General features: G+C 42.0%; 1 protein-coding gene across 1 annotated transcript; it reads left to right on the top strand.

Annotated features, from left to right (window-relative positions):
* Positions 1-23,853: 23,853 nt before the first annotated feature.
* Positions 23,854-24,675, top strand: LOC109236684. Its single transcript, XM_019402881.1, has one exon. The coding sequence runs from the start codon at positions 23,854-23,856 to the stop codon at positions 24,673-24,675; it is 822 nt and encodes a 273-aa protein (XP_019258426.1).
* Positions 24,676-25,723: the final 1,048 nt, after the last annotated feature.

Below are 25,723 nucleotides of genomic sequence, written 5' to 3'. Positions count from 1 at the left end.
TAAAACTATTCCCATGTAGGTCAAATTCCCAAATTTACCTCTCAATTGTTGGAGTATGAAGGCACTAAGTAAAATAGGTAGTGCTTTGGGAAATCCTGTTTATGAAGATGAGTGTACAACAGAATCGGCTAGAATATCGTATGCAAGGATTTTAATTGAAATGGATGTTACAAAACCATTGTCAAGATCTGTTAAGCTACAAGATCCAAAAAGTAGGTTTATACAGCAGGATACTACTTATGATTGGGAGCCTACCTTTTGTGCTAAATGCCTGAAGATTGGACATGATGGTAACGAAGTCAGAGCCCCACAGCAACAGAAGATGACATATCAGAGGAAGGTAAATAAAGTCAAACAAGTTTGGCTTAGAACTGGCAGAGATGGATCAAAAGACACTAAACAGGAGGCTGAACAGAATGGAGAGAAAGAAGTTGACAAAATTCAAGCACAAGGGGCAAAGACAATGGAAAATGTGAATCAAGGAAAGGAAGATGGGTGGGTAACAGTGATAGGGAAGTCAGCAGCAAGGGCAGCCAAAGCTAAACAAAATGAGGATCCTAGCTTGATAGTAAATAATGGATTCCAGTCTCTGAGAAACGACCCAACAACTAGTTAACCTGGAACAAGTAGTGTGCAGATAAGGAGTTGGGGGGGGGGGTGCAGGAATGGTATCAAGGCACTCAATTCATTCCAGTATGAGTGTGATCACATGGAATGTTAGGGGAATGAATAAAGCTTATAAGCAAAAGGAGATAAAGGAGTTCATAAAGGATAATAAAAAAACAGTAATAGCTTTAGTAGAGCACAGAATAAAGGAGCAAAAAACAGGTGAAATAATGGGGAGGATTGCACCTGGGTGGAAATGGATAACAAATTTCAGTAGTATGAACAAAAGCATATTTTGGGTGATTTGGGACCCTAGGATTTATATTTTCACTCCATTTGAAATAGATGAACAGTTAATTCATGGGCAAATCAGTGCAGTTTCTAAATTGTTCACAATTGGTTTTACAGCCATCTATGGATTGCACACCATCAAAGATAGGCTGAGTTTGTGGAGCAAATTGAGGTTGAATCATAGTACACATCAGGTGCCTTGGCTTGCTATGGGGGACTACAATGCTATTTTACATGAACAAGATAGACAATTTGGCTCAATGGTACAAGATATGGAGATAAAAGATTTCAAAGAATTCCTGAAGGATACTGGCATAAATGAGCTACAAACTGTTGGAAGAGGATATACCTGGACCAACAATCATACATATAGTAGAATAGATAGAGGGCTGGTTAATGCTAGCTGGATGTTAACAATGCCAAGCTTGAAGATACATGTGCTAGAAACATCAGTGTCTGACCATTCCCCACTCAAGCTAATGATCACACAGCTACAAAGGAAGAAGAATTGGCCATTTCATTTCTACAACTGTATAGCAGATCACCCTCACTTTATACAAGCTGTAAAACAAGTATGGAGTGAGGTGGGAACTCAAGGAATGATGCAGCAGGTGTGGAACAAACTTAAAAATTTTAAGGAGCTTATGAAAGGATAAACATACAACATTATCAAGGTGTGGAGAACAGAATCAAAAAGGCAAGGGAGGAGTTACAAGATGTCCAAGAAGAGATGAGTAGCAGAATAAACCAAACAGATCTAATTGAGAAGGAGCAAGCTCTTAAAGGTGAATTGGAAAAATGGTCATTGATTGAAAAGAGTATCTATAAGAAAACATCTAGAGTACAATGGCTGAAGTTGGGAGACTCCAACTCTGCATTTTTCTTTGCCCACATGAAGAATAGGAGAAACTTGAATGGAATCCAGGCTCTAACTAATGAAATGGGGGTCCAATTATGGTTAGAAGAAGACATAGAGGATGAGATAATAGGGTATTATAAGAAGTTTTTGGGTTCTAGAGCAGAATGTATGCCTGCTATTAACCCAAATGTCATGAAGATGGGAACAACATTTAGCAGGGTCCAGCAATTACAACTTATTCAACCAGTCACTAAGGAGGAAGTGTGGTTAGCATTGAAGGACATCAGTGATTTAAAAGCACCTGGATATGATGGGTTTAATGCAGTGTTCTTAAAAAAAGCATGGGAAGTCATAGGAGAGGATGTGACCAAAGCTGTCCTAGAGTTTTTTGAATCAACTCAAATATACAAGCCTATTAACTGCACAACAATTATTTTGATCCCTAAAGTAAGGAATCCTACCAGCATTAAAGATTTCAGACCTATCTCCTGTTGCACTACATTGTATAAAATAATCTCTAAAATACTCACCAAGAGATTACAAAAGGTGATGGATGTATTGATTGATAAATCTCAATCTGCTTTTGTTCCTGGAAGGGTGATCGCAGACAACATCATCCTCAGCCATGAACTTGTTAAAGGATATGGAAGGAGAGGGGTGTCACCAAGGTGCATGATGAAACTGGATATGCAAAAGGCATATGACTCTATCGAATGGGGCTTTATGGAACATGTGATGATTGCAATGGCTTTTCCAGAACAATTTGTGAAATGGATCATGTGCTGCATGCAAAGTGTTACATATTCTATCCTAGTAAATGGGTCACTTACTCAATCTTTTGAAGCTAGGAAGGGGCTGAGGCAAGGGGATCCACTATCACCATTTCTATTTGTGCTAGCAATGGAGTACCTGACAAGGAGCCTCAAGACACTGAACCAGATTCCTGATTTCAATTATCACCCCAAATATGAGAAGCTGCAAATAGTAAAACTGGGATTTGCAGATGACCTACTGCTCTTTTAAAGGGGAGATATAGGATCTATCAAACTTCTATACAACTACTTTATGAAGTTTTCTAAAACCTCAGGATTGGTGATCAATAAGCAGAAGAGTTCTATATTCTTTGGAGGAGTACCACAAGCTATGCAGGAAGTCATCCTAGAATTTCTGGGAATCCAAAGAGGAGAGTTGCCAGTTAGATACCTTGGAGTTCCTCTATGCTCTAAGAGAATATAAGCAGCCCAATGTCAGCCTTTAACTGATAAAATAGCTGGGAGAATAACTTCATGGGTAGCTAAATTTCTATCCTATTTTGGGAGGATTCAGTTGATCAAAAGTGTCCTTTTCTCAATCCAAACATACTAGGCACAAATATTTGTGCTCCCAAAGAAGATCATTAAGCTAATTGAGGCAATATGCAGAAGCTTCCTATGGACAGGAGAGGGAAACATATCCAAGAAACCTTTGCTTGCATGGGAGAAAGTATGTATGCCAAAGTCAGCAGGGGGTATCAATATTATCAATATTACATTGTGGAATAAAGCCGCTGTATGCAAACAGTTCTGGAATCTATGCAAAGAGAAGAACAAACTATGGATTCAATGGGTTCATGGTTACTATATCAGAGATAGAAGCATATTGGAAGTCCAACTACAACAAACATCATGGATGCTGAGCAAAATTATGAAAGCAAAGAAGACATTTGAAGAAGCAGGTCTTAACTATGAAGACATCAGAAGGATGAACCAATGCTCAATAAGGCAAATATACCACAAACTAAGAGGAAACTTCAACAAGGTGAGCTGGAGGAAAGTAGTATGCAGCAATGCTGGCTGCCCTAGGTGGACATTCATACTAATAATGGCAGCACATGGCAAGTTATATACCAAAGACAGACTGTGTAAATGGGGAATGCAAATTGACCAGGAGTGTGTACTGTGTAGAAAAGAAAATGAAACTATTCAGCACCTATTCTTTGAGTGTTCTCATGCAACTGAATTGTGGGGCAATCTGTTACATTGGCAAGGGATAAGAAGAACAGTTTATGGATGGACTGAGGAGCTAGCATGGGCTGAAAAATGGGTGAAGACACACAATGCAAGTACTGAGCTATTCAAGATGCATTGGCAGCATGTATATACTATGTATGGCAGGAAAGAAATACCAGAATCTTCAAAGGGAAAGCCAGAAAATGGGAAACACTGGGCAAGTTGATTATACAAGAACTACACTGTCGACGCAACAAACATGTGGAAAATGCACTAAGTAGGCTGGATTGGTATCCCATGTAACTAGTTTCAAACAATATAGCTATAGTAAGGTAGTTAAGGGGGGGAGTAGTACAGAAAGATTTAGGATATATGTAAGGGTTGTTGATTTACATGTAAATATTTCCCTGGTAAATGAAAAGTTAATTACCAAAAAAAAAAATCCCAAGTTTAGTTTCATCCTTTAACAACTTGACTTTCAAGACATTTAAGCAATATCAATTATGAATAGTTCCAAAGAATTATCATGCGCAAATTATGCCGAGGTCGTACAGCCTAATCCAACGTAATATTTATATTGTGCACTGCCGAGGGTCGAACGGCTCGACCATAGATGCATCTATCTGCTACCGAGGCGCTCGGTCCGCTCCACAAATAGCAACCATTTCAAATAAAACACAAATTCTCATTTATAGTCAAGTGTTCCATTCGCAACATCAAGTAAGTGAATTTTACCTTTTATAAATTTTTTTATCAACTTCCAATATGACTTATGCAATAAATCAACAAGTAGGGGTGCAAAATTTTCAAGTATAGCATGATACGTATGTAGCCCCGACAAATAGGTACACGCAATTCTTTGATTCACCTATGAGGTTAATTTTCTCTTACGAGGTTAGAAAGAAGACGTACCTCGTCTCATGCCTACTCTTTGGTCTAAGATTATGCTCAAACCCTCAAATCGGTGCCGAACAATCCAAAACTATAGTGTTTTGACTAATCAATATATGTTCAAAAGTTTATATTCTAACTATTTAAGTGATTACCCAACCCTCAATGTAAGGTTCCTAAATTTCACCCTCGGGCCCACGTGCCCGAATTCCGGAAATTTTCGAAGAATGTTGTTACACATAATCTCATGAACTCAAATATATGATTTTTACCAAATTCCATAACAAATTTCGTGGTTAAATCTCATTTTTATCAAAAACCTAGGTTTCCATCTAACCTATGAATTCCACCAATTTACATGTTAAAATCTACCCATAATCTATGTATTAAGCACACATTAGGTAGGAATTACTTACCCCCAATAGCTAGGTTGAAATCTCCTTTTTTGAAGCTCTAAAATCGCCCACGTGTGTGAAGAATGGGAGAAAAATTCCTAAGTCCCGTATTAAATGAACCTATATGCCCAGACATTTTCACACCTGCAGTGCCTTGGCTGCATCTGTGATCCCGCACCTGCGGAAAAATCATCGCAGGTGCGCATTTCCCCTTACCTAGCCAAGCTGCACATCTGCGGACAAAAAGGGACCGCATCTGCGCACCTTTCGCACCTGCGACCGCTGTTCTCGCACCTGCGGTCGCGCAGGTGTGCCAAAGCTTCCGCATCTGCGGATGGCTGGGCTGCCCTCACTCATTCGCTTCTGTGGCTCGTGGCTCGCACCTGCGGCTGGCCAAGCGTAGGTGCGATTCTGACAGCAGCTGGGAGCTTCAACTGTTGGTCCAAGTTTCAACTTGGTCCGAGCCTCGTCCGACTGACACTCGGGGCCCCCGGGGCCCTGCCCGAACATACCAACAAGTTTGAACTCATAAAACGGACTCGCTCAAACTCTCGGAACGCCTGAAACAACATTAAGACTAAGAATCACACCCCAAAACCAATTGAATCAGACTTATGAACTTCAAGTTCTTCAATTTACTTCCAATGCGCCGAAACGTACTTAAAGTAATCATAATATCACCAAATTTTGCGTGAAAGTCTTAAATGATATTACAAAACTATTCCCGGTCTCTGAATTCCGTTTGGACCTCGATATCATCAAAACCCGCTCCAAACCAAATTTAAAGAACTTCTAAATCTTCAAAGAACCAACTTTCACTATTAAGCGCCAAAACGCTCCCGGGTCATCCAAAACCTGATCCGAACATACGCCCAAGTCCGAAATCATCATACAAACCTATTGGAGCCGTCAAATCTCAATTCCGAGGTATTTACTCAAAATGTTGATCGAAGTCAAACTTGGCCTTTTTAGGCCAACTTAAGGAACCAAGTGTTCCGATTTCAACCTGAACCCTTCCAAATTCTGAACTAACCTTCCCCGCAAGTCATAAAATAGTAAAAGCACGTACGAGAAGTCTTATTTAGGGGAATAGGGTTCTAAGAAGCAAAACGACCAGTCGGGTCGTTACAATATTATTGACCATTTACATGTACTCCCGTATACTTGCCTTCTGTGTGAGAGTTATCATGTTGACACATGAGTTATCCGTGCAGTCATGAGTCATTGTTATTGTTGGCACGTGAGTGGTCAGTGCGGATATTAGATATTGTCACTCTCTTGGCACGTGAGTCGTTCGTGCGGTTATGAATTTGTAATGTGGGCACAAGAGGCCAAGTGATTAGGGTTCAAGAATTGGGTCCCGTGATTTGTGATAATGAGGTTATGTAGCTCATGGAAATTCCTGAATAGATCTGGTGTAAAAGCGGTTGTTCTTGTTGAGTTGTTACTTGTTTTCCTTTATTTGATTTCATCGGATTTAGACTATGTCCAGCTTACTCTACAGCATTACTATTTGTTTGCTTCTTGTTGCTATTTGTTGTTTCTAGTGTTTCATTGCGAGTATTGTGTTGTCTTCCTTACCATGCTTAGCTTTATATTAACATTGTTTCCCCATTAGTTCACCTTCATACTTGTTCAGGTTGTTTAGTCCAGTAGGTGACTGTCCCTTGTCAACCTCTTGATACTTACAGGGTACCGCTGTGGTGTACTCATGCTACGCTTTCTGCATATTTTTGTGCAGATCCAGGTATTTCGCAGTTGGTTGATCAATAGCTAGTTGTTCGAGTTTTGTTGTGGAGACTCAAGGTAAACCTGTCGTCGCGTTCGCATGACTCGGAGTCACCTTCTGATAATGTACCTGTACTCTTTATTTCTATTCTGAAATAGTTGTATTTAGGGATTTTTCTAGCAAACTCAGTAGAGCTTATGACTTGTACAATCGATTTTGGGATTGCTGGTTTGTATGGAAATTTGTCACGACCCAAAACACGATCCGTCGTGATGACGCCTATCGATGATACTAGGCCAGCCGACATTACCAAAACGCTTTCAACAAAAACTAGAAATATATCAAGACTTTTAAAATAACTGAAATATTTGCCATAAAATGGGGGGGAACCCCAAAACATAAGTGTGGAGATAAAGCCCGATATCGGGGTGTCACTTGTCATGAGCATCTGACATAAACGATCGGAAAGTAACAAGTCTAACATACTCTGGAATCAAAAATACAGAAAATAAAGAAAGATAGGGAATAAGAAAGTAGGGATGCGAATGCCGGCAGCTACCTCGCGATCTCCAATGACCAGCTACGAGTACTATCAACAACATCGGCGTCCAACAACTCCTGGATCTGCACACGAGGCGTAGGGAGTAACGTGAGTACACCAACTCAGTAAGTAACAATAATAAATAAGGAACTGAAGATAGTGACAAGCTACACAATTTTAGTTCATTTTCAATAATTTCATAAAGGAAAATAGTCAAGTTCAAGTAAAACCAGATAAGAATATCTTTCAACAGTTTTCAAAACATAGATATAAAGCAACTGTGTACATCAACAATGTAATCATATACTGCCTTTCAGGCAATTATCTCTCAGTCCTCCCAATCACTCCAACCTCACAATCACTCATTCCTCCCAGTCACTCATTCCTGATAATCACTCAGCACTTGGCACCCGGTACTCGCAAGTCGCACTCAGTAGGTACCTGCGCTCACTGGGGGTTGCAGACTCCGGAGGGGCTCCTTCCGCCCAAGCGCTATATCAAGCCAATCATGGCATAAATCAATAAAACATGCTGCAGCGTGTAGCCCGATCCCATAAATATCCACACAATCAGGCCCTCGGCCTCATTCAGTCATCAATATCTCCAGTCTCTCGAGCTCTCAAATATTAGGAAAATCAGCCCAAACAGCAATAACACGATGCATCGAATAGAATAACAAAGACTGAGATATGATATGCGAGTAAAAATTGTGACTAAGTACAAATAGCATTTAACAGGCATTTCAGCATGAAACGCGACCCCTACGGGACCTGGCAGTGCCAACATATAGCCTAAACATGGTTTCTAGCATGATTTACAGTCAATCTTTCATAACACATAGAGAGCATATAGCTAACAGCATGTTGTTCAACTTTACAGTTCTACAGGACGGACCAAGTCACAATCCCCTTGGTGCACGCCCACACGCCCATCACCTAGTATGTGCAACACCTCCAGAATAATCACAAGACACAATGTCCGGGGTTTCATACCCTCAGGACTAGATTTACAACTGTTACTTACCTCAATCCGAGTTAAATCCTACTCCACGATGCCTTTGCCTCTCGAATCGGCCTCCAAACGTCCTGAATCTAGCCACAAGTAATACAACACAATCAATATATGCCAAAGGAACCAATTCCACAAGAAAAACTACCAATTGGACTGCAATCCTGAAATTGGCTCAAACCAGGCCTCCGGGCCCACATCTCGAAATCCGACAAAAGTCATAAAACTAGAAAGCACATTCCCTCACGAGTCTAACCATACCAAAATTACTCAAATCCGACAACAACATCCCCTTCAAAACCTCAAAATCCCATCTCAAGAACTCTTCCATTTTCCCCAAATTTTCCACCCCAAATCACAAATTAGATGATAAAAATCAAGATGTAATCATGGAATTTAACCAAAACCAACTGAGAAACTCTTACCCCAATACACTCTCTGAACATCCATTCAAAAAAAATCCCAATTCCGTGGTCTCTACCCCAAAATATGAAAAATGGGTTCAAACCCTCGATTTTGAATATAACATTGTCTGCCCAGATTTACTTCATCGCGATCGCGGAAATAGCCTTGCGATTGTGAAGCACTAACATGCTGCCCCACATTTTTACTCTACGCAAACGCGGAATTCACCATGCGTTCATGAACCACTGCCACACAAACCTATGTGATCGCATCCTACCTCACGCGATCACGTAGAGCAATCACCTTAATTCTTCTTCAGCTCTATTACTTCTACGCGAATGCGGCACTGGCCACACATTCGCGAAGCACATCTTCACACACATATGCGATCGTGTCCCTAACTCTGCGATCGCGTAGAACAAAATAACCTCTGCCCCCAAATAAGCTAACACGATCGCGAACATACTCATCGGTCGCGTATAAGGAAACCAGAAGTAAACTCACCCGAGGCCCTCGGGACCTCAACCAAGCATACCAACAGGTCCAATAACATCATACCAACTTAGTCGAACCTTCAAATCACTCAAATCAACATAAAAACACCAAATTACCCCCGGATTCAAGCCTAAGAACTTCTAAACTTCCAAATTCCACAAACGATGCCGAAACCTATCAAATCACGTCCGAATGACCTCAAACTTTACACACAATTCAGAAATGACACCACGAACCTACTCCAACTTCTGGAATTCCATTCCGACCCCGATATGAAAATTTCCACTGCCGACCAAAATTTCCAAAATTCCAACTTTTGCCACTTCATGCTTAATTCTACCACGGACTTCCAAATCACATTCTGGACATCCTCCTAAGTCCAAAATCACCTAACGGAGCTAGCGGAATCATCAAAATTCAAATCTGATATCGTTTACACATAAGTCAACATCCGGACAACTTTTTCTAACTTAAACCTTTTCCTAAGAGACTAAGTATCTCAATACACTCCAAAACCACTCCGAATCCAAACCAACTGACCCGGTAAGACATATACAGCTGTAGAACATAAAAGAAGCAGGAAATGGGGAACGGGGCTATAACTCTCGAAACGACCGGCCGGGTCATTACATCCTCCCCCCCTTAAACAAACGTTCATCCTCGAACGGGTCTAGAAACATACCAGGAGCAATAAATAGGTGTAGATATCTGCTCTGCATCTCCCGCTCGGTCTCCCAAGTAGCCTCATCCGTGGGCTGACCTCTGTACTGCACTTTTATTAAAGCTATTTCCTTTGATCTCAACTTTTGGACCTGCCGCTCCAAAATAGCCACCGGCTCTACATCATAAGTCAAATCACCATCTAACTAAACCATGCTGAAATCCAAAACATGAGACGGGTCACCGATGTACTTCCGAAGCATAGAAACATGAAATACCGGATGCACACTCGATAAGCTAGGTGGCAAAGCAAGCTCATAGGCCACCTCCCCAATCCTCCGAAGCACCTCAAAGGCACCAATGAACCAAGGGCTCAACTTGCCCTTTTTTCCAAATCTCATAACACCCTTCATAGGTGAAACCTTCAGCAGAACCTTCTCCCCAACCATATAAGACACATCACGGACCTTCCTTTTAGCATAACTCTTTCGCCTTGACTATGTTGTGCGAAGCCGCTCCTGAATCACTTTCACCTTGTCTAAGATATCCTGAACCAATTCGCTACCCAGAAGCCTAGCCTCACCCAACTCAAATAAACCCACTGGGGATCTACACCGCCTCCCATATAAAGCCTCATACAGAGCCATCTGAATGCTCGGTTGATAAATGTTGTTGTAGACAAACTCCGCGAGTGGTAGAAACTGGTCCCATGAACCACCAAAACCAATGATACAAGCACGTAACATGTCCTCCAAAATCTAAATAGTGTGCTCGGGCTGCCCGTCCATCTGAGGATGAAATATTGTGCTCAACTCAAACTGAGTGCCCAACTCTCGCTGCACGGCTCTCCAAAACTACGATGTAAACTGCGTGCCCCGGTCTGAAATGATGGAAATTGGAAGACCGTGCATGCGAACAATCTCTTTGATGTAAATCTCAGCGAACCGATCTGAAGAAAAGGTAGTACTCATAGGAATAAAGTGCGCTGACTTGGTCAGCCAATCAACAATGACCCAAATAGCATTGAACTTCCTCGAAGTCCGCGAGAGCCCAACTATGAAATCCATGATGATCCGCTCCCACTTCCACTCTGGAATCTCTATCTGCTGATGTAAGCCACCCGGTCTCTGATGCTCATACTTCAGCTGCTGGCAGTTGAGATGCCGAGATACAAATCCAACTATATCTTTCTTCATTATCCTCCACCAGTAGTGCTGCCTCAAATCCTGATACATCTTCGCAGCACCCGGATGGATAGAATACCGCGAGCTGTGGGCCTTCTCCAGAATAACTCCCGAAGCCCATCTACATCGGGCACACATATCCAGCCTTGCATCCTCAACACCCCATCATCTCCAATAGTCACACCCCGGGCATCATTATGCTGAACCTTGTCCTTGAGGACAAGCAAATGAGGATCATCATATTGGCGCTCTCTGATACGATCAAACAAGGAAGACCGAGAAACCACACAAGCTAGGACCCGACTGGGCTCCGAAATATCTAATCTCACTAGCTGGTTGGCCAAAGACTGAACATCAACCACAAGAGGTCTCTCCCCAACACGAATCAATACAAGACTGCCCATACTCACTACCTTCCTACTCAAGGCATCAACCACCACATTGGCCTTTCCCGAATGATACAAAATGGTAATATCATAGTCCTTTAGCAGCTCCAACCATCTCCGATGCCTCAAACTGAGATCCTTCCGTGTGAACAAGTACTGGAGGCTACGATGATCAGTAAACACCTCACAAGACACACCATTGAGATAGTTCCTCCAAATCTTCAACGCGTGAACAATGGCAGCCAACTCCAAATCATGAACAGGGTAGTTCTTCTCAAGGGGCTTCAACTGATGAGAAGCATAAGCAATCACTCTACCCTCCTACATCAAAACACATCTAATACCAATCAAAGAAGCATCACAATATACTGAATATGAACCAGAAGCTGATGGCAGAACTAACACTTGAGCTATAGTCAAGGCACTCTTGAGCTTTTGGAAGCTCGCCTCACACTCGTCTGACCACCTAAAAGGAGCACCCTTTTGGGTCAATTTGGCCAAAGGCGATGCATTAGATGAGAAACCCTACACGAACCGATGGTAGTAACCAGCCGAACCAAGAAAGGTACGAATCTTTGTGGCTGAGGATGGTCTGGGCCAACTCTGGACCGCCTTTATCTTCTTCGGATCAACCTGAATACCCTCATTGGACACCACGTTCCCCAAGAACGCCACTGAACTAAGCCAAAACTCACACTTGGAAAACTTAGCATAAAGCTTCTCCTCCCTCAACCGCTGTAACACAATCCGCAAATGCTGGGCATGCTCCTCCTGGCTACGAGAGTACATAAAGATATCATCTATTAATACAATAACGAGTCGAGATAAGGCTGGAACACACTGTTCATCAAATGTATGAACGCTGCTGGGGCATTGGTCAGCCTAAAAGACATCATGAGGAACTCGTAATGACCATAACGGGTCCTAAAAGCAGTCTTAAGATTATCTGAGTCCCGATATTCAACAGGTGATACCCAGACCTGAGATCAATCTTGGAGAACACCCTCGCTCCCTGAAGCTAGTCAAATAGATTATCAATGCACGACAAAGGATACTTGTTCTTGATATTGACTTTGTTCAATTTCCTATAATCAATGCACATTCTCATAGTGCTATCCTTCTTCTTCATAAATAGAACGGGTGCAACCCAAGATGATACACTAGGCCTAGTAAATCCTTTCTCAAGGAGCTCCTAAAGTTGTTCCTTCAACTCCTTCAACTCATCCGGTGCCATACGGTACGGTCGAATAGAAATAGGTTGAGTGCCCGGGACCAAATAAATACCGAAGCTAATATCCCTGTCCGGCGGCATACCCGGCAGGTCTATAGGAAACACATCCCGAAAATCGCACACCACCGGAATAGAATCAATAGTAGGATTCTCTGCACTGACATCTCTCACAAAAGCCAATTAGGATAAACAAACCTTCCCAACCATCCGCTAGGCCTTCAAGTTTGAAACCACTCTACTGGGGACATAATATAAAGAAACTCGCCACTTAATCTGAGGCAACCCCGACATTGCAAAAGTTACAGTCTTAGCGTGGCAGTCTAAAATAGCATGGTAGAGAAATAGCCAATCCATACTCAATATCACATCAAAATCAGCCATACTAAGAAGCAAAAGGTCGACTCGAGTCTTCAATCTCCTAATAGTCACTACACACGACCGATACACGCGGTCCACAATAGCAATATCGCCCACTGGAGTAGATACATGAACAGGTGAAGCTAAAGACTCACAAGACATATCCAGATAATGAGGAAAATACGAGGATACATATGAATAGGTGGAACCAGGGTCAAATAATACAAAGGCATCTCACTGACATACTGAGACAATACATGTGATCACTGTGTCTGAAGCAATGGCATCTGGTCTGGCAGAAAGAGCATAGAAACGGGCCTGACCTCCACCTGATCGGCCTCCCCCTATTGGGCGACCCCTAGCGAATTGAGCTCTACCCCGAGCTGACTGAGCGGGTGGTGATGTAACCGGTGCTTAAGATGTAGCCTGACCCCTCTGCTGCGTAGGACCTCCCTAATGACGAGGACACTGCCTCCACATATGCCCAAACTCCCCACACTCAAAATAACTCCCTGGTGCTGGTGGTGGGGATTGAAGGGAGCCCCGAGAACCGGGATAACTATTAGAAGAACCTGCCATAGACGAGCCCTGAACCGATGGAGCACGGGACAAACTCTGAGGTGGAAGGGCATTAGGAGATGAGTGACCCTGCCGAGAACTGTGAAAACCATGGCCAGAAGATGCACCACGGTGAGCTGGATGAGCCGTCTAAGCATGCCTGAAGGGACGGCCCTTGCCGTGGTAAAACAGACCTCCAGAAGTAACACCACCAAAACTACCGGATCCACGAGGCCTTTTGGCCTCCCTCTTTACTCGCTCCTAGCGGCAAATCGACTCTATATCCCGAGCAATGTCAACAACCTCCTCAAAAAAGCACCAGACACCCTCTCCCTAGTCATAAGAATCCGCAACTGATATGTGAGGCCATCAACGAACTTCCTGATCCTCTCTCTGTCTGTGGGAACCAACCAAATAGCATAACGGGCCAACTCAGAAAACCTCATCTCGTACTACGTCACTGTCATATCATCCTGACGCAACTGCTCAAACTGTCTACGCAACTCCTCTCTATGGACTACGGCACATACTTCTCCAGGAAGAGAACGGAGAATTGCTGCCAGGAAGGGCCGCTGCACCAACAGGCCAACGCCTCTCATAAGCCTCGTACCAAGTGAAGGCGGGTCCCGAGAACTGAAAGTTAGTGAACGAGACCCCACCGGTCTCCAGAATACCTACTATACGGAGAATCCTCTGACATTTATCCAAGAAACCCTGGGCATCCTCTCCCTCTGCACCGCTGAAAATCAGAGGCTGAAGTCTACCAAACCTCTCAAATCTACGATGCTCATCATCAGCCATGACATGAACCACATAGTCCTGAGCAGGTGCAACCGGTTGGGCTGGTGGTGCCCCAGGTGTCTGAAGTCCCTGTACCACCTGCTTGGGTGTGCGGGCGGCGGGAGTCTGAGCACCTCCCCTGGCCTGAGAAGTGGCTGCGGCAATCGGAACAGAGACCGCCTGAGCAGGACTGGTGCACACGGTCAAAATCTGAGCTAAGGCCTCCGGAAGGCCTGGGATAACCATAGGCACAACTAGTGCCTGGGCTGGTCCCGCTGGTGCATCTATAACTAGCACCTGATCCTGGAATTGGGCGGCTGGTGGATCTGCAGGTGCCGCCCTAGCTACTGTGCCGGCTGCACCCTTGCCCCTACCGCGACCTCTACCGCGACCTCAGCCTCTTGCGGCCCCAACTGGTAGTACTAGCAGCTATCCGTCATGACTAGTAGCACGTGTCCTCGCCATCTATGAGAGAATAAAATAATAGAAGTTTAGTTACTAGAATCAACCGATTTGCATGACAAGAATTCAAGAATGTGAAGTTTTCTAAGGGTTTTGCAGCCTCTCGAAGATAAGTATAGACGTCTCCGTACTGATTTGCAAGACTCTACTAAACTTGTTCATGACTCGTGAGACCTATGTAACCTAGGCTCTCATACTAACTTGTCACAACCCGAAACACGACTCATCGTGATGGCGCCTATCGATGATACTAGGACAGCCGACATTACCAAAACGCTTTCAACAAAAACCAGAAACAAATCAAGACATTTAAAATAATTGATATCTTTGCCATAAAACGGGTGGAACCCCAACACATAAGTGTGAAAATAAAGCCCGACATCGGGGTGTCACTTATTATGAGCATCTAACATAACCAATCCAAAAGTAACAAGACTAACATAGTCTGGAATCCAAAATACAGAAAATAAGGAAAGATAGGGAAGAAGAAAGTAGGGCTGCAAACGCCGACAACTACCTCGCGATCTCCAATGACCAGCTACAAGTACTATCAACAACCTCCACGTCTAACAACTCCCAGATCTGCATACGAGGCGCAGTGAGTAACGTTAGTACACCAACTCAGTAAGTAACAATAATAAATAGGAACTGAAGATAGTGACGAGCTACACAATTTTAGTTCATTTTCAATAATTTCATAAAGGAAAATAGTCATGCTTCCCAAGTTCGGGTAATTCAAGTCAAATCAGTTTATTTTAGTCAAGTTCAAGTAAAACAAGATAAGAATATCTTTTAACAGTTTTCAAAACATAGATATAAGGCAACTGTGTGCATCAACAATGTAATCATATGCTGCCTCTTAGGCAATTATCTCTCAGTCCTCCCAATCCCTCCAACCTCACAATCACTCATTCCTCCCAGTCACTCATTCCTCACAATCACTCAGAACTCGGCACTCGGCACTCGCACTCAGTAGGAACCTGCGCTCACTGGGGGTGTGCAGATTCCGGAAGGGCTCCTTCGGCCCAAGCGATATATCAAGCCAATCATGGCGTAAATCAATAAACCATGCTACGGCGTGCAGCCCGATCCCATAAATATCCTAATAATTAGGCCCTCGGTCTCACTCAATCATCAATCTCTCCAATCTCTCGAGCTCTCAGATATCAGGAAAATCAGCCCAAACAGCAATAACAGGATGCATCGAACAGAATAACAAAGACTGAGATATGATATACGAGTAAAAACTGTGACTGAGTACAAATAGCATTTAACAGGCATTTCAGCATGAAACGCGGCCCCCACGGGACCCAGCAGTGCCAACATATAGCGTAAACATGGTTTCTAACATGATTTACAGTCAATCTTTCATAACACATAGAGAACATATAGCTAACAACATGTTGTTCAACTTTACAGTTCTACGGGACGGACCAAGTCACAATCCCCTTGGTGCACGCCCACAGCCCATCACCTAGTATGTGCAACACCTCCAGAATAATCACAAGACACAATGTTCGGGGTTTCACACCTCAGGACCGGATTTACAATTGTTACTTACCTCAATTCGAGCAAAATCCTACTCCGCGATGCCTTTGTCTCTCGAATCAGCCTCCAAACGTCCCGAATCTAGTCACCAGTAATACAACACAATCAATATATTCCAAAAGAACCAATTCCACAATAAAAACTACTAAATTGGACTAATATCCCGAAATTGGCTCAAACCCGGCCCCCAGGCCCGCGTCTCGAAATCCGACAAAAGTCACAAAACTAGAAAGCACATTCACTCACGAGTCTAACCCTACCAAATTTACTCAAATCTGACAACAACATCCCCTTCAAAACCTCAAAATCCCATCTCAAGAACTCTTCCATTTTCCCCCAAATTTTCCACCCCAAATCACAGTTTAGATGATAAAAATGAAGATGTAATCATGGAATTTAACCAAAATCAAGTGAGAAACACTTACCCCAATCCACTCTCTGAAGATCCCTTCAAATATGGCCCAATTCCGTGGTCTCTAGCTCAAAATATGAAAATGGGTTCAAACCCTCAATTTTTAATATAACACTGTCTACCCAGATTTCCTTCATCGCGATCGCGGAAATAGCCTCGCGATCGCGAATCACAAATAGTCCGCCCCACATTTTTACTCTACGCGAACGCGGAATTCACCACGCGTTCGCGAACCACTGCCACACAAAGCTACGCGATCGCGTAGAGCAATCACCTCAGTTCCTCTTCAGCTCTATTACTTCTATGCGAACGCGGCAGGCCACGCGTTCGCGAAGCACATCTTCACACACATACGCGATCGCGTCCCTAACTCTGCGATGGCGTAGAACAAACTCACTTGTACCCCCAAATTAGCTTACGCGATCCCGTATAAGAAAACCAGATGAAAAATACCAGCAACTACCAGCCATCCTTCAAAACCCAAAACCGATCCGTTAACCACTCGAAACTCACCCGAGGCTCTAGAGACCTCAACCAAGCATACCAACACGTCCCATAACATCATACCAACTTAGTCGAACCTTCGAATCACTCAAAACAACATCAAATCACCGAAATACCCCCGGATTGAACCCTAAGAATTTCTAAACTTCCAAATTCTACAAACGACGCCGAAACCTATCAAATCACGTGCGAATGACCTCAAATTTTACACACAAGTCAGAAATGACACCATGAACCTACTCCATCTTCCATAATTCCATTCCGAACCCGATATCAAAATTTCCACTACCGACCAAAATTGCCAAAATTCCAACTTTCGCCAATTCAAGCCTAATTCTACTACGGACCTCCAAATCACATTCCGGACACGCTCCTAAGTCCAAAATCACCTAACGGAGCTAGCGGAATCATCCAAATTCAAATCCGAGATCATTTACACATAAGTCAACATCCAGTCAACTTTTTCCAACTTAAACCTTTTCCTAAGTGACTAAGTATCTCAATTCACTCCAAAACCACTTTGGACCCGAACCAATTGACCCGGTAAGACATAATATAGCTGTAGAACACAAAAGAAGCAGAAAATGGGGGGACATGGCTACAACTCTCGAAACGACTGACCTGGTCATTATAAAATTTCCATATCGAAATTCATAGGTGTTGGTTAAAATTTGCTATTAATTCAGTAAGCGTTAGGCTTGCCTAGTCTTAGTGACTAGGTGCGGTCACGACATCCTATAGAGGGAAATTGGGATCGTGACACCATCATATTTTACAAATATCATTTTTTGCATCATCGCCAATTTACAAGAGTCATACAAATATTTTCTATAATTTTTGGATTTAAAATTGAGTTTCTTGCATTTAAATTGTTCCAATATTCATTAATTAGCCTTTTAAATTATTTGTGATGATATAATTATCCAAATTTATTATTTACACGTACGTATGTGTTTTATAATATTTTTACTTCATTTCATACAATTACATTTGTATTTTTTAGCTATTTATACAATTTTGCAACAATAGTCTTTGTTCTATACATAATTACATTACTTACATTGTTATACTAAAATAGCTTTTTTAATATTTTTATAATGTTGGGCTATTATTTTCAATCCTTTTACTAAATAAGTAATATTTTATTATTTATATATTATTTTAAATAATTTTCGCATATTTAATTTCATAGTCCAATCCTAAGCTAATTTTGGACCAAATTAGAGGCCCAAACATTTAGCCCACTTCATTTAAACCCTCAGAAGCCCAACCAAAAGACCCATCTCCTAACCGGTCCCGTCTCTCCTAAATCTTGGTCGTTGATCTAAGATGATCAAGGGACCACAATAGCCGCACCGTTTTTAAATACCTGCCCCCAAACCCTAATCCTCACTTCTCTCCACGGCCGCCCTCAGCTTCTCTCTTCTCCCTCAGAGACCAAACTCTAGCTGACCTAAAAGATCCCCCTTTACCCTTCCTTGTACACGTTCATATGCGGATTCTACTTACCTTTTCTATTATTATCATTTATTTATGGTAACTTTCATTACCATTATACTTATGGCAAGTTTGATTCTCAAGATATGGCTTTGATTCTGTGGTTCTAGGTGCGACTGTGGTTCCATACACTTAGGAAGAGAAAATTTTCTCTTGGTTATAGCATATATCCGGTGATTCTGTTGTGATTAGGGCTTGTGAGCAATTTGCCCCAAATTCGACTCCAACTAGGGTTCAGAGTTCTTACTTTCTTTGTTATTTTGAGTATGCATGTGATATATTCTTTCCTTCTTTGTGTTTGATTGATAATTTTCCATCTTTGTCTGCTCAATTTGAACACTATATAAACCCCTTTCCCGTTCCCTTTCTAGGTCTTAATGATTATTACTTAACTACTATTGTTACTCTCCCACTCTCACTCATTCCGCTATTCTAAACTTGAGACCTTGGCCGGATGAAAGCCAAGGCCACCAGAATTTGATTGGTGCTCTTTTCTCAGTGCGAGCACTGTCGAGGTTCTCTTGAAACCCTTGGGAACTCTGACGCACTAGGATTTTGGGGTTTTGCTGCTCTTTTTGCTACTGACGATTGGAGTACTATTGAGATTGTTCTTCTTATTTTTCCTGTTTGTTAATTATGCAACTAGTAAGTCTTTTGGCATTAGAAATTTTATTCTATTTTGTTCGTATATATGCTTTGCGCCACTGAAACTTTTATGAATCAATGTCCTACTATTCCATCTTGTGGTAAACTGACCTATGCCTAGAACTTGTCTTTCTGCTGAAGTTATCTGTGTTAACTTATTGGTGTATCCATGAATCATGTGATTTCTATGTGCTAATACTACCTGAACTGGTGAGTAACAGAATGTGCTTCCTCCATCTTGTAAATTGAAATGTGTACTCACTAGTTTGTGCTAATTCTTTAGTGTTGCCTAAGGCTTTTAGAGCCTATCTCAATATTCTCCCCTAAATGAAATCAGCTGGTGTTAGCTTAAACCTATGCCTCCCCAATTGATCCCAATCGACATGCCTCTCGAACTCTTGTAATGTTGTGATCGTGTTCAACATTGCTAAATTCTTCCTCCTATTGAATAATTGTTCAATCATGAACCTATATTGTTAGTTTTCCTGTTAAACTTACCATGTTTGGACTAGCTCCAATAATTCTCCTAGGTTTCATGTTCAAACCCTTGTTTAAGAGTGCCTCAGGCTAGTCCTGGCCATGTTTGTTTGAAACCTCATTGAGAATAGTTTTGCAATCTCTTGATAGTCAATCCTGGCACCTTATCTTCTAACATGCAAGTACAAATATGTCTTATGTGATCCCTACCAATATGTCATATAATCCTGTCTCTATGTCCTAATGGGATTTGATATTAGTAGGTTTTAGAGTGGTTTAATTAATTGCCATGTGTAGTTCATTAATTTGTGTGGTTAAGTTGTTCATCTGCAATTCCTGGGTAAGTGAGTCCTCCATTCAGGCCTAGTATGGGTCTGTGTATAAGTTTGAGTCATGCAATTAATACACTCTAATATTTTGGGGTGTACATGGATCTGGGTTTGCTATTTGTGTAACGAATAAGTTTACTGAAGGCCTCGACGTTGCTGGGTTATTCTCCCTTGGGCCTGCTCTGTTTATTAGGTCTATACTCGTTTTAGTTTGTAATATTTAAGCATGTATTCTTTTATTTTGGGTCTGTAATAATTTGTAAATAAATTATTGGGGAGTTAGTGATATTGGGGGGAATATGTGTACTTTGTTCTTGCTTAAGAAGGTAGAAAACATGCCTATAGGGTCTAAATAATTTATTTGCTATCTTGTTTGACATGCTTTATTTATATACACTGATAGAAAGCATGCATATATTAACCCAAGCACTTCACTTGCTCAACATATCCTATTCCTTAAGAGTGAAATATAATAGTGTCAAATTCAACATAGCAGTCTTGCACCTATTATGTCAAAACCCATATTCTTCGTATTGATAGTAATCATTCGCTCTACTATCTAGTTATATGTGATCAATTGTTAATTGCTTTAATTTTAATAGTTGATTATAGTCCATAATCATTCCAATCAAAGTTTTATTCATTCTGTATAGTATTTAAGCTGAAACTACATGAACATTGTTTAAATCCAATCCTTGTGGAGACAATAATTAAACCATACTATCTTTGGCTAGCAAGCATTAATTTAATATTTTGGCACCGTTGTCAGGGATTGGTAATCAATACTGTTCAAAATAGTTTTTGATGCTAATTCAGGAATTTATTTTTATTATTCATGATTCTTTTATCTGCGTGTAGGCAATATATTAAGTTTGGTGGCGTATGACTTGATCCTCTTCCAAGGAATTGGTGCCATACGACCCAGAATTGGACAAGCACATGCGACAGTTAACAAAGGAGAAGGAATCAAGTGGATCATTCTTGGGTCATACTTCGACTGAAGATAAAATGGTAAACAACAAGAATGATAGGGTAGACGTAGCTGCAAGTGAGGTAGCACAACAGAGAGGACAAGTTGCACGAATGGCAGCTGAAGGAGCCCTTAGAGCTACTGATGAAACTCTCGAAGAAGATAGGGGTCGAAGATTCAATCTAAATCGAGCCCTGGTTGAAGACCAATTCGAAAATATGGCTCCAAGGCTCGGAGAGCATTAGGTGACTATGCCGGACCAGTCTACAATTAGTGACATTCAAGTGTCAGACCTCCACCTGTAGCAGCAAATAATTTTGAGTTGAAGCAAGGCTTGCTTCAAACCATTCGGAACAGTTGTTTCTTGATAGGGAAGGAGAATGAACATCCTAACACTCACTTGATGGACTTTGAGGAAATCACGAACACTTTGCAGTGAAATGGAGTATCAAAAGATGTGGTCTACTTAAAGTTATTCCCCTTTTCACTGAAGGAGGACGCAAAAGCACTGGCTTCGAAGCTTACCAACAGGGTTGATCAGGAAATGTGAAGATATGACTGAAATATTTCTTGACAAGTACTTCTCAGCTACAAAAACAGTGAAATTTAGAAGGAAACCCCATAAGTTTTGCCAGAATGACACTGAAATGGTCTCCGAAGCTTGGATGCAACTCCACGTCGAACTCTAAGTACTGCAGTTCGATGACCCTTGATGAAGAAAACTCCTGAGGAGGTTGTTGCAATTCTTAATGAGCACTCTAAAGATAGAAGAAAATCAATTGGAGTTCACTAGATAGACTCCAACACAATAGTGAAAGCCCAGCTAGACACCATGTCCAAAGAGATAAGAAAGTTGACCTTAGACAAGGTCTAGATCCAGCCACCATTAGTTTGTGACTTTTGTGGAATGTGTCATCCAGTGCATGAGTGCAGGCCTCAACTACAGATGAAATGGTAAATGTTGTGGAAAGCTTTAATAGAGGCAACTACCAAAATGGTAATAATTTTAACTCCATGGGGCAGAGGCACCCAGGTTTTTGTGGAGTTCACTAAGCGCTAGTCTGAACTCATGGCACAGCTATCCGAGAACAGGTCACAACCATTCAAAACTTGGAAAGACAGGTGGGGCAACTGTCTAATCTATTATCTGAGAGGGTTCTAGGAACTCTCCCTGCTGCTAATAAGAGGAATCCAAAAGAAATAATAAATGTGATGTCCTTGAGAATTGGGAAAGTATTGAAGGACTCCATAGCAAAAAAAAAGTGTGAGTTGATTGAAAGAAAAGTGGGGATTGTGGAGGAGCAAAAAAATTACGACAATCAAGAAGGTGAAGTAAGGGTAGATCGAGATGATGATCTGAAGAAGAAGAGGGGGGGGGGGGAGACTAGAGCTCTAGAAAAGAAGAAGGATGGAATCCCTATTTCTACCCAAGCCGCCAATTTCTTCCATGAAAATACTAGATTTTAGATTGAAATTTTATGAAATGTAATGGAAGATTGAAAGAAAATAGGTTAGAATCACTTACCAATGAATTGGGGAAGAAGGTCTCTTGGGAAAATCGCCTCTAGGGTTCTCTAGGTTTGAAATTTTGAAAGAAGGAGAGAAATCTCGTCTTTTCCCATCTTAAGTTCAGGCGCAGATGTCGCAATTGCGACCTGGGGTTCGCAATTGCAAATCCCCCAAATGCGATAAATCCTTCACAATTGCGGAGGCCCCCCATTTCTGCTTCCACCGCAATTGCGATGGTTTGTTCGCAATTGCGAACTTGAACTCCTCGCAATTGTGATCATTTTGATCGCAAATGCGAACACTACTCCCCCAGGACTACTTCGCAATTGCGAAGAAATTATTCGCAATTACAAACCATTGGTGCCCAGCTATTCTTCGCAATTGCAAGGAAATAGCTCGCAAATGCGAACCTGATAGGAAGTTTTCCATATCGCAAATGCGAAGCCTGACCTCGCAATTGTGAGGTTTGAGGCCTTCACCAGAAACTGAAGAACGCCAGCTATTTCTAAGTCCAAACTCACTCCGCGGCCTATCCGAAACTCACCTGAGCCCTCGGGGCTCCTAATCAAACATGCACACAAGTCCATAACCATCATATGAACTTGCTCGCGCGATCAAATTGCCAAAATAACACCTAGAACTATGAATCGGACACCAAATCAAATGAAACTTAAGAACTTCTGTTTTAACAACCGGACATCTGAATCACGTCAAACCAACTCCACTACTCACCAAAATTTGCAGACAAGTCATAAATATAGTAATGGACATATACCGAGTTTCGGAACCCAAATACGGACCTGGTATCAACAAAGTCAAACATTGGTTAAGCCTTTAAACTTCAAATTTTGATAGAAATCGATAACTCGCGCTAGGGACCTCCGAATTCGATTCCGGGCATACGCCCAAGTCCCAATTCACGAGAAGGATATCCCTTTTCATTGGGATCCGTCATGTCAAAAGCTTTTGAAAGCATAAAAAAATACTTGCTGAATCCACCTGTATTAGGGGCGCCAATGCTTGGGAAGCCATTGATACTCTACATCACGGCACAGGAATGTTCACTGTGAGTACTACTTGCTCAAGAGAATGAGGAAGGAAAGGAACAAGCCTTGTACTACCTTAGCCGAACTTTGATGGGAGTTGAGATGAACTATACGCCTGTTGAGAAAATATGCTTAGCGTTACTTTATGCAATAAAGAAGCTAAGGCATTATTTTGAAGCATACACCATCAAACTCATCTCTCGAGCAGATCCCGTGAAGTTCGTGATGACTCGACCTGTTCTTTTTGGATGCCTAGAAAGATGGTCCATATTGTTTAACCAATATGAGATCACATACACACCTCAAAAAGCTGTGAAAGGACAAGCACTAGCCAATTTTCTGGCTGATCACCCTCTTTCGGTAGAGTGGGAGCTTTCAGATGAGTTTCCAGATAAAGACGTTTTGTTCATCGAAGAGTTTCCACCATGGACAATGTTCTTTGATGGATCTACACATCGTAACGGTGCGGGAGAAGGAGTTTTGTTGATCTCTCCAGAAAGACAAGTCTTGCCATTCTTCTTTGTTTTAGGTGAAACATGTTCCAACAATGCCGCAGAGTACCAAGCTTTGATCGCCGGTCTCGAAATGGCATTAGACATGAAGATTCTACAATTGGAGATCTACGACGACTCTAAGCTTATCATCAACCAAGTGTTGGGGAGTTACGAGGTAAAGAAGGAAGATCTCTTTCCATACCACCAATATGCTTCTTGTTTACTCGAAAGATTTGACCAAGTGTTCTTCCACGTCCCAAGAGAAGAAAATTGCATGGCTGTTGCTTTGGCTAACTTGGCCACGACGATGGCACTTGGAGAGAATGAGTCAACAAAGGTACATATGTGTCATCGATGGTTCATTCCTACACTTCTTGATCTTCAAATCAACGAAAGTCACATTGATAGAATACCTTGAACATAGAAAGTTGCCTGAGGATCCGCGACAAAGAATAGATGTCAAGCGGAGGGCACCACGATTCATCTTCTACAAGGGGACATTATTTCGTCACTCCTTTGAAGAAGGACTATTCTAGTGATGTCTTGACAAAGAAGAAACCCACCAAGCGATGGAGGAAGCACATTCTGGCTCATATGGAGCACACCAATCTGGTCCAAAACTCCATTTCCGTATCAAGAGGATGGGCTACTACTGGACGACAATGGTGAAGGATTGTGTGGATCATGCCAAAAGATGTCAAGCGTGTCAATTTCATGCCAACTACATCCACCAACCTACAGAGACTCTTCATCCAACTGTAGCTTCATGGCCTTCTGCTGCATAGGGACTTGATGTTGTTGGACTACTTCCAAAGTCATCAAAGGGACAAATGTACATATTGGCTGCTACGGAGTACTTCTCTAAATGGGCTGAAGCTGTTCCACTCAAGGAGGTGAAAAAGGAAACCGCTGTCGATTTTATCAAGTCATATATAGTTTTTAGGTATGGCATACCAAGGCACATAATCAATGATAATGGGACGCCATTTGATGTATTAGTTATACATAGGTTGAAAAAGTATACCAAACAAGGTTTTACTAATATACAAAGCTAATGCATGCATTATTTTCTCTAATGCACTCTACCAAACGACCTCTTAGTCCCTAAATGAGAGCTTAAGCTTTAGAATTTGGACCGTAGTCGAAACAGTGTGAAGATAGCTTCGAAATGGAATTCCGTCGATTCCGTTAGCTCCGTTGGTCGATTTCGGGCTTAGGGGCGTGTCCGCATTGTGGTTTGGAGGTCCGTAGCTTATTTAGGCTTGAAATGCCGAAAGTTGAAATTTTGAAGTTTTCGGATCGATAGTGAAATCTTGATATCGGGGTCGTAATCCGATTTCGGAAGTTGGGATAGGTCCTTAGTGTTCAATGTGACTTGTGTGCAAAATATGGGGTCAATCGGACATGGTTTGGTTGGTTTCGACATCGGTTGTAGAATTTTGGAATTTCAAGTTCATTAAATTTGG

Source organism: Nicotiana attenuata, unplaced genomic scaffold (genome assembly GCF_001879085.1).
Source record: "Nicotiana attenuata strain UT unplaced genomic scaffold, NIATTr2, whole genome shotgun sequence".
In the NCBI taxonomy this organism is placed as follows: Eukaryota; Viridiplantae; Streptophyta; class Magnoliopsida; order Solanales; family Solanaceae; genus Nicotiana; species Nicotiana attenuata.
The sequence above is the reverse complement of the archived record's forward strand: the minus strand, read 5'-3'. Positions and strand labels throughout refer to the sequence as shown.